Here is a 10353-nt window from a genome sequence, read left to right as displayed (position 1 = left end):
TGCAAGACATTAAAGGGACATTCCTGAGTTTGCTGCAATTTTTAAGATGTAATCAACTAACAGACTTTTTGATGACTGTAATTATATATCAAATATATTTTCTTTTCACATTACCTGTCCTCACAAGTGCATCTCCCCCCCCCCCCCCCCCCCCCCATACACACACACGAATTGTCTGGTCCGAACATCCCAACAGCCAATGAGATGGCCTAAAATTGTAATTACATATCAAATATATTTTTCTGCATAAAATATTAGTGGCTGTATATTAAACGTGTTTCTGATCATTCTAATATTTGTACTAGGTTAAATTTCATTTTATTTCCTAAAAAGGATTTTTTTTTACATACTAAATTATTTGAAGACAAAATCCAGTTTGGCCTTCTTATAAATTTTAAGATGATCAGAAACACATTGAATATACAGACACTGATGTTCTAAACAAGAAAATATATTTAATATGTAAGTTTAATCGTAGAAATATTTTATTAGTCAGAAACATCTTACAATGCAGAAAACTTGGGAATGTCCCTTTAAGTAACTTTACGTGTAATTTAAGATGTGCTGAAGTGTCATTAAACAAATATTAATTTTCTTTTATTTTTAAGAATTTGTTTTAAAACTTATTCTCGAGTATTATTTAAAATGGTGTTATTACTATTAGTATATAAATTATGTCTGTTTTCTATTTATGTTAATACTTATGTATCTTAAACAGAAATTATTAGTATGGTATGCAGGCCTTGAACTTAACTTTTTTCAGTGCTAGCTACCAGGTTATAAAAAATGGTAGCCCTCAGTACAAATTGGTAGCCCTGTAATTTTAATAAATAAAAAAAAAGAGAAAAAAGCTAAATCATTTATTTGTTTTATTTAAACATTGTTTTAGGTGTGGGTTTTTTATAATCATGAGCAGTACACTGTGAAATATACAATTATTATATAGCTCTTTTCATTAATGAATATTAAAGGTGTATTAAACATTTTTTAAAAACAGAATCCATGTATTAAGTAGTAAAACTATTTTTTTTACAGTCTACTTGCACATTTATCAATAAAAGTCACCACACTGTTTAGTCACTATCACTATTAGTGTCACTGTCTGAGGATTCGTGTTGCTGATTATTAACATGTTATGTGGTCATCTGCTCTTTCTGGCCTTTGAATTATTTCAAATTATTTGTAATAGTTCACTGTGTTAAAAAAATTCAACTACTGACAAATATACTCTTTTATTTCACTAAATCATATTGTGCAGTCGCCACCTGTGGGTCAGACTAGGGAGCAATTAACACCGTTACAGCGACAGTCACATAAAAGGTGGAATTTCAGACACCAATGAATTAAGCAGCTTGTTGATTGCGGAGTCACTGGACGTGCAAAAAAAAATCTAGTACCCGGTGGACTACCGGGTTTAGACATCTGGTATCCGAGAAATTGGTAGCCAAAACACCTCCGGGATACTACTACGGTCAAGCCCTGGTATGGTCATTGTTTTGTGTTTTTCTGTTATTAATGTTAGTTTCAAATATTTAAAATTGATCTTATTATTAATTCTTTTGTGTTCTTTTCTCTGACATTCCCAAGTATTTTTAATTGTTATTATTATGTTGTTTTTATTCCAGTTAGTCTCATGTGTTTTTAAAAGTTATGTTATTACAATATTACTATTAGTAAAGTTCTGTTTGTATTTTTCAGCTGGATGGTTACATTGCCAGAAATTTCTCGAACCAGAATTCGGCACTTGGGACAGCTCTTGACCCACTGGCTGACAAACTCCTGGTTATCGTATTGACTTTGTCACTCACCAATGTCCAACTCATACCAAGTGAGCGGCATACTTCTCTCTTTCAAATCACCTGTTCAGGCCATGCTCCCAATCATTCCTTTGAGACTGGTTACAGTAATTATTAGCTCCCTTTAGCATGTGAATGTATATGGTGTCACTACTATCAGTATTAAATAGCTCTCCACAAACTGAATAAACAGTTTGTTTTGTTTGTGCATTAGTTGTGCAATTTTATTTGGCACAGTTGATTTTCCATTCATATAAAAAGTATCGAGTGATTAGTTCTAGCAATGCTTATATATATATATTATTTAGTGTTAAATAACAAGTAACAATTATGCAATGAAAATAGATAATGCATTGTGGGTTTTTTTGGCATAATCCCTTTTCACACAATAAATTTTTTAAATTTGCAATGTCTGCAGAGGTTTTGTAAATAATCATATGGCAGTATATGAGATGCATGATGATAACTGACTCACAAAGAAACTTTTAAATACTATTCACCAAGGCAAACATAATTCAATGTCCACCCGACCTCGAAAGTGAAGAGTAAATATGCTTCCTTACTGGTATCCTCCTCCCTCGTCCATTTCCCCATCACATTTTCTCTCTCTTTACTAAATTAAACAAGGATTATGAGGTGTATTCATTATGTAACATTAATTTACAATATCAGGGGCCTAATTCACAACGGTCTCTTAGGCTCTGCTTGACAACAAAGCATCCTCGTTGCAAGTCTTTTTCAATTGCAAAGTTGCGAAAGTTGAGTGAATTAGGCCCCTGATCTGTCAAACTGAGTTAAAATATGCATGCATTTTGTTTGATGCAAAAGAGACATTCCAAGATACATTTGACTAAAACAAAAGTGGTTGTTACACAGGGTTTTCTTTATTATTGGTTCAGTAACCTGCAGCTTTAGTTACAATATTATGCTGTTGCACATAATTTATTTGATTTTATATTTATCTTTCCTGTTTAGTGTCTTTAACAGCATTGATAATCTTGCGGGATGTCGGTCTCATTGCATCAGTTTTCTACATACGGTATATTTCTTTGCCACCTCCAGTGAGTTTTAGTATTTATTTTTTGAAACTAGTAAAATGAAGTAAGAATTCGAAGTATTTCTTTATTTTTTGGGGGCATGGCCCTTACCAAATAAGTTAATACATGTGTATTATCTTGCCATGTAATTGAATATTATAGCTTACCAGGTGTTAATTATTTCTGTGTGTATTACACAGTTCCCTTTCATTCTTGACACATTCATTTTCGGAATGATGTGAAGGGACGTTTACTATAACCATATGATATAAATATACTATTTTCTTCTTTAACTTATATCACTTGTTTCATTACCGGTAATTCTTTCTAGAGACTCTTTTGTTTTAAAATTGAAATGTTCCATTTTTGTGTCATTTTTAATAGAAAACCCTGTCACGATATTTTGACGTGACTCTGGCTACAGCGAAGCTTTATCCATCAATGCTAAGCAAGGTAACTGAACATTAATAACTTTACTAACAGTATGGTGCTCATGTACATTTGTGCAATAAATTAGTCAAACCAGAAGTAACATGGTGGTAACTGTGAGGTTATGAAATGTATGAAGCTCTCAAATTTCACAATAGCAATCAGCATTAGTGCAACAAAAACAGTTGCAAAATCAATTTGTGACATGTTTTTCTTCTTGCCTTGATAAGTCAAAAGGTTAGATTTTTGGTGTTACTTTCCTGGTGTCAGTGACATCATCATTCTTTGCTCCATCATTAAGTTTTCACATTTAGTCCAGTTCTCCAAATATAAGTTCTATACAAGTGAAATTTGGCTCATACTATAGTTGTATATATGCAACTTTAAAAAAAAAAATTAATTTATTTATTTTTTGTGATATTTCTTTTTTAAGAATTAGGTTAATCGGAATGCAACAACAAAAATTATTTCTTTATTGAGGTTGAGGTAAGTTTATTAACGTGTCTCTATCCGCACATGGTTGAGGCACGTCTGTCCCACATCCAGTCTCTGGCAAGGCCAATCAGAGTATTATTATTGCATATTTACTTTGTTATTATGTTATAATACTAAATATTCATCACACAGTAGTCTGAATTTAAAGTGCTTTAAATATTAATATTTCATTAAGAATTATTGAAAAATGCATCAAAATGTAAAATTTTTATTTAGCTGATGATATAAATATATAATTGAATCATTTATTTTAACAGTTATATATATATATATATATATTTTTTTTTAAATAGATAAACACAGCCTTGCAGTTATCTTTGGTTGCCCTGTCTCTTGCTGCCCCAGTCTTTCACTATGTGGATCACCCTTTACTGCAGGCATTATGGTTTGTATTATATTCTTTCATAACAAACAAGATTTTGTATTCATTCATTTCCATTTATTGGGGCGGGACGTAGCCCAGTAGTAAAGCGCTTGCTCGATGTGTGGTCGGTCTGGGATCGATCCCTGTTGGTTGGCCTATTGGGCTATTTCTTGTTCCAGCCAGTGCACCACGACTGGTATATCAAAGGTTGTGGTATGTACTACCCTGTCTGTGAGATGGTGCATATAACAGGTCCCTCGCTGCTAATCGAAAAGAGTAGCCCATGAAATTGCGACAGCGGATTTCCTCAATATCTGTGTGGTCCTTAACCACATGTCTGATGCCATATAATCATAAATACAATGTGTTGAGTGCGTCGTTAAATAAAATATTTCTTTCTTCTTCTTTCTTTCATTTCCATTTATTTTCAATTGCATTTATTTTTATGCCTATATCTAATTTCGGTTCAAGCATGCTGTAATGGACACACCTCCAAAATCTGAGCTGTGAGTCCTGTGTAGGAATTAGTTGTTAGTGGTTGGTAACAGAGTAGTTGGTGTCCAGAGATGATAGTGGGTTGTGCAACAAACAAAAAAAAGGGAAAAATAATAATATTGGTGGTCAAGCACTGAGTTTGACCCCAGAGTTAAGTCCCTGTTCAATTTTTTTTCAAAACATCAGTCAAAACAGTATTGTAAGTTTTGGATGGAGAATATGATTTTTTTTTTTTTTTTAAACAGTGCAAAACCCCAAAACACTACAGTTGATTAAAAATCCAGAATTCGGGATATACTGTAGATCATAATATTAAGGCAAAAAATGCCAGTTTGTGTTATTCGCATTAATAATATTACACATTTATTTCTATGTTTTGTATATTTGTCCCATGTTATTAAAACAGCAAAAAACCATACTAAAATTCTAATATATTTATAAAACAGAACTGGAAAACAATTCATTGTAGCCGAGACAGACTAATTGTTGAATAGTCCAGCAAGATATGTGTCACACGCTATGAAAACAAACAAATATTAAAATGCTAATACATTTATAAAACAACTTGAGCACAATTCATTGTAAGGCGAAGCAGACTAATTGTTCAATAGTCCAGCAAGATGCAAGCCACGTGTGACGATTGCAGTGTCTTTGGCCACCCTGCCAAAAGCTGACACAATTCATCATGGGTGAATGGGTTTTAGCATACTAATTTTGCGGTTGACTGTTTCCTTGTCTTTATTGTTCAAGTTCCCTGCAAATTTGTTGGCATACAGTTGTAATGGTACATGTATGTTAATGTTTAGCCAGATTTAGGTAACTATATGTATGTTATGAACATGATGGCCACAAAAATATACTTTGAGTTGATCTCACTGAAAAACACTAGGGACTAAACAGGTGAACAGCGTGTAGAATTGTATAACCAGTTTTCTCATATTAAGACCCTTTAGGTCCCTGTAGGTGTCCCTCAAGGTTCCGTCCTCGGTCCTATTCTGTTTTTGATATATATAAATGATATTGTAAGTGATATCACCTCAAATATATGACTGTTTGCTGACGATACTTCGCTGTATATAACTGTTGAAAATCCTAATGCATATTTTACAATCTTAAACACAGATTTAGATGGGCAAAAAAATGGTTAGTAAAATTTGGTCCTAATAAAACTGAAACAATGACTTTCAGTCGTAAAAATGTAAACTCTGATAATCCTAGGTGATTCTTAGACAATGTTCAGATATCTGAGGTTGAGGTTCGTAAACACTTGGGTATAATGTTTAACAAATCTGGAGAATGGGACTGTCATTTAAAAGAAATTGTGGATAAGGCCAGTAAAATGATAAATTGTCTTCGTTCATTCAAATTTAGATTATCTAGAAGGGCATTAGTAAAAATATACAGATCAAATATGCAGACATCATCTGGGACAACTGTACCCTCTACCAGGCAAACACCCTTGAAAATCTCCAATTAGATGCTCTCCGTACAATTTGTGGTGCTGTTAGAGAAACATCTCACCAGTTGTTATATAGAGAAACTGGTTTCATACCTTTACTAGAAAGGAGGAAACGTCACAAACTCTGTCTGATGTATAAACCTTCAAACAACATGATACCTACTTTTTAATTAACCATTTAACCATTCTAACTGTTTGCTATTTATTCTGTTTCTTCTACACCTTCTTCTCTTCTATCTGCTGCCCCCCCCCCCCAACAATATGTGTTATCTTTAGTGTAATATTCAGGGCTCGCGCTGTCGGTAACCAAATTAGCTAATAAAATTTGCAAGTGGCTAAAATTTTGGCTAAGCCATTTTTTTATCTTCTGATGTGAACAAACGGTTACATAATCTGTCCAACACCTCAAACATAATAATAATACCAAATATTCAATTAGCATAACAGTGATCTCGCGACCGGTAACGAGAAACGGTGTCATCCAGAATAGGCCTAATGATGTTTGCTTATTTTAATAATCATGGTTATCAATTTTAACGGCATGCATTCAACATGTATGAAATCAAATCAAAGTCAGGAAGATCTGTAAATGTCAATTTGAAGATACATGCCAGTTCAGGACCAAAAGGCATGTAGTCTATCCCAAGGCTGAGTTCAGTCAGACCGAGTGAAAACAAAACGTTCGCTAGACTGGTTTGTGCACTTCACATTAAACCAAATGGACACGATGGACACCAATCAAATAGTTCACAAACGTTAGGAAGAATGTTTGTTGGCTGAACTGAGGACAGCTCTTTGTAGAATGAATACCTAACTGCAGTTTCGTTTATTTCTTTGTCTTTGTTAATTTTGTACCCATGGTCGAGAGCACACATGCAGATCGTGATTGCCGGAAATGAACATGCAGTATTTATACAAATTGCAGTTAAACGTACACTGAATAAAATTAGTTTACAATAATCATATTTATTAGATAACGTTAATTATAAATTTGTAAGACTGTGAGGTGACATTTAATAAGTTAGCTGGATTTTAAAAAGACCGTATATTTTAATTTTATTAACATTTTTTTTTTCTTTTTTTTTTTTATAAGTCAGCATTCTTAGCCTAGGTATTTTACAAGCAGAAATCACAAGCATTTAACATAACGCTGAGATCAACAGCAACAACATGACGCAAATTATGAAATTGTTAGGGGTGGGGAATTAATGGGTTACTTAAAAAAGAAAAAAAAAGAAGCAATACAAACTAACATAAAGATTGCTATTTAAAAAAATAATTAGCTCTATATTAAAAAAAAAAAAAATATTATTTGGGAAAAAAGGAAGATAGAAAAAACAACACCCTTTTTTTGTTAATTTAATGTCATAGGCCATAGAAGTGGGGGTGGGTGTATGGGGTACTGGCTTCCCCCCGCTGAAAAATTGAAGTATTATATTGACTGCCCCTACCCCCATTGCTGTCTATGATTTTGATCAGGTAATACGGTTTTGTCATTCAGATTTATTCCAGTTTGTACACAATTAGCTAAAAAAGATGCATTTTTATATTCATATATAAATACTCTATATAGTACTGCGTAAAACAATTTTGGCTAAAACATTTTCAATATGGCTAATAAAAATTTGGCTAATATTTTGGCTACAGGTATTTTTGATGCAGAGTGAGCCCTGAATATTGTTCTAGCCATCTTAATGTATAACATGTATATTTGTTAAATGTAGGGAGAGGCCTTAATGTAGGAACTTGCCTGGTGGCCAATCCCAAATTTGATTTGCAAATAAATATTGTTTAAACCTACTGATGTGTACACTGACATGTTATTTAGTGAGTTGATCTCACTGAAGATGCCTGGAACTTGGATTTAACCGAAATGTACACAGACGTGTGGTGTTAGGGAAGTTAATATTTCAAAGGGAGGACATTTGCATTAATTTTATGTCGCAGTTTAGTCTGCCCACTGTCACTCGCATTAATTTAGGGACGCGTTAATTTCAGAATCTACAGTATTTGTAAAACTTTCATTTCTGGATGTAGTGGCCATTGATCTGTGGAAACTCAGTCTGGATTACAGCCAGCATGGGAATATGAATACACCACCTACCAGTGTTATACCTAATCAAAATTAGATGTCTGTCTGTCTGTCTGTCTGTATACTTCGACTATATTATCCAATTATGTGTTGATGCTCGTTACAGGTGCGCCACTGGTATCACAACGTTCATGTCTGGATTGACCTACATGTTGTCATGGAGGAAGAACTTCAAAGTCCTTGTGGTCTGACAAAATTTCTTAAACAACAGAGACAGAGTGGTTATTGAAAAAGTTGACTGTGAAAAGGAACTATAACATAATTTGTAGTTCTTGAAGTAAATCACAAAGAGTTGTTAAAGATTTACATCATTTACAACCTTTTGTTGTGCTAAAATTGCAAAAATTTGTATGCCTGTGCAAAATTGATGTGTGAATAGGCCAAGAGTTCTGAATGTTAGGTGTATGTGATACAAAGTTTCAATATATACTACTCAAAAGAATTTAAGGGTCAAAAATTTATAACCAAATAAGTTTCAGAGTGTATTAGATTGATGATGTAAACTACACCAAAATATTTATTTATTGTTCCATATTTACAAAAAACCACAAATAAACGTCACTGTATACAAGAAAGTCACATGACATGCTGTCAAAGTTGAAGGTTGTCAAACATGGATTTTACACATTAGAACATTCGTTTAATAGTGTGTGAATCCACCCCTGGTGCGAATACACTCGACACATCGTTGCCTCATGCTGTTGATCAGACGTCTGAAGAACTCTTGGGGAATGGCCTGCCACTCTGCCATAAGAAGTTGACCCAGATCATGAAGGTTGGCCGGAGGGGCATGGTTATCCCGAACTCTCCTGCCTAATTCGTCCCAGGCGTGCTCTATTGGGGCCAAGTCAGGCGAATATGCTGGCCAATCCATCCTGGCGATACCTTGTTGTCTGAGAAAGTCCGTTACCACCCTGGCGCGGTGGGGTCTGGCATTGTCATCCTGCAGAACTGCCCCGCCGCCAATCTGCTGAAGGCCTGGGAGAACCAACGGCCGGATAATCTCATTCAGATAGCGGATTCCATTCAGATTGCCATCCACCACATAGAGGGGGGTCCTGTGGTGGATAGAGATGCCGCCCCACACCATGACGCTGCCACCACCGAACATTGTCTAACGTTAACGTCAGCGAAGCGCTCCCCAGGACGTCTGTAGACACGAACCCGACCGTCGTTGAACTGGAGACTAAACCTGGACTCATCAGTGAACATCACTCGACCCCACTGAACACGTTGCCACCGCAGATGAAGTGTGCACCAGTGACGTCTGGCCGTTCTGTGACGTGGTAGGAGTGGTGGTCGAACAGCCTGGTGACGGCAGCGTAGATTATTGGCTCTCAGATGATTGCGTATGGTTTGATCAGACACTCGAGTTCCAGTCGCAGTCCGCAGATTGTCACGTAATCGGCGTGCAGTGGTTGTGCGTTGACGTAGAGCCATATTGGTGATGTAGCGGTCCTCTCTATTTGTAGTGCTTCGGGGTCTTCCCGAACGTGGACGATTTCGAACAGAATTCGTTGCTTGGTACCGTTGCCACAGTCGGCCAACGACACTCTGACTGACACCAAGTCTCAGAGCAACATTTCTTTGCGTATTGCCATCCTGAAGCCAAGCAATAGCCCTTCCTCGATCTTCGATAGTCAGTTGAAGTCGTACCATTGTCGAATTTGGAGTGTGCACCCTACACGAACGCAAGCTCCAATTATACGGAAATTCAGCATTGGGAACATGGAATACATGTGCAAAGCGTGCAAATGAAGCGCTTTGTGAAAAAGCAAGTTATGGGCACTTAGCAGACCTTTCGCTTTCGCCCTAATTTACGCGCAAATGTAAGCATGTTTTCGCCATTAGAACTAGTCGACAGTGTCAATGACAGTGGATTTTAATTCATTTATGGGTTGCTTAGACCCACTTTCGTCAAAATGGAACAATACTATGCGTGACATTATGGTCTAGCTAATATAACTGACATTCAGAAAATAATGTCGAAAATATCGTCTGACCCTTAAATTCTTTTGAGTAGTATATATACAGAACTTCACATACGTTGTTTTCGCTTCCTATTTATTGCACAAGTTTATTTTGTGCAAGAATATATACCATGAGTCTACGTAGCAGTCAAGTGGTATGTTCTAGTGCAAAATAAACGAGTGCAATAAATATGAAGCGAATTCAACGTATGTGAG

At 35.5% G+C, this 10353-nt stretch overlaps 1 protein-coding gene across 1 annotated transcript in view; it reads left to right on the top strand.

Annotated features, from left to right (window-relative positions):
- The window catches only part of LOC121372378 (cardiolipin synthase (CMP-forming)-like), a 16567-nt gene extending 7867 nt beyond the window's left edge, over positions 1–8700 (top strand). Inside the window, exons 3-7 of the mRNA XM_041498682.1 lie at positions 1699–1828; positions 2772–2857; positions 3218–3286; positions 4051–4142; positions 8274–8700. Of these exons, the coding sequence (XP_041354616.1) occupies positions 1699–1828; positions 2772–2857; positions 3218–3286; positions 4051–4142; positions 8274–8358 (462 nt within the window). The 3' untranslated portion in view covers positions 8359–8700. The remainder of the gene's footprint in view (positions 1–1698; positions 1829–2771; positions 2858–3217; positions 3287–4050; positions 4143–8273) is intronic.
- Positions 8701–10353: the final 1653 nt, after the last annotated feature.

This window comes from Gigantopelta aegis, chromosome 4, assembly GCF_016097555.1.
Source record: "Gigantopelta aegis isolate Gae_Host chromosome 4, Gae_host_genome, whole genome shotgun sequence".
In the NCBI taxonomy this organism is placed as follows: Eukaryota; Metazoa; Mollusca; class Gastropoda; order Neomphalida; family Peltospiridae; genus Gigantopelta; species Gigantopelta aegis.
Note: the sequence above shows the minus strand (reverse complement) of the source record. Positions and strands in the feature narration are given on the sequence as shown.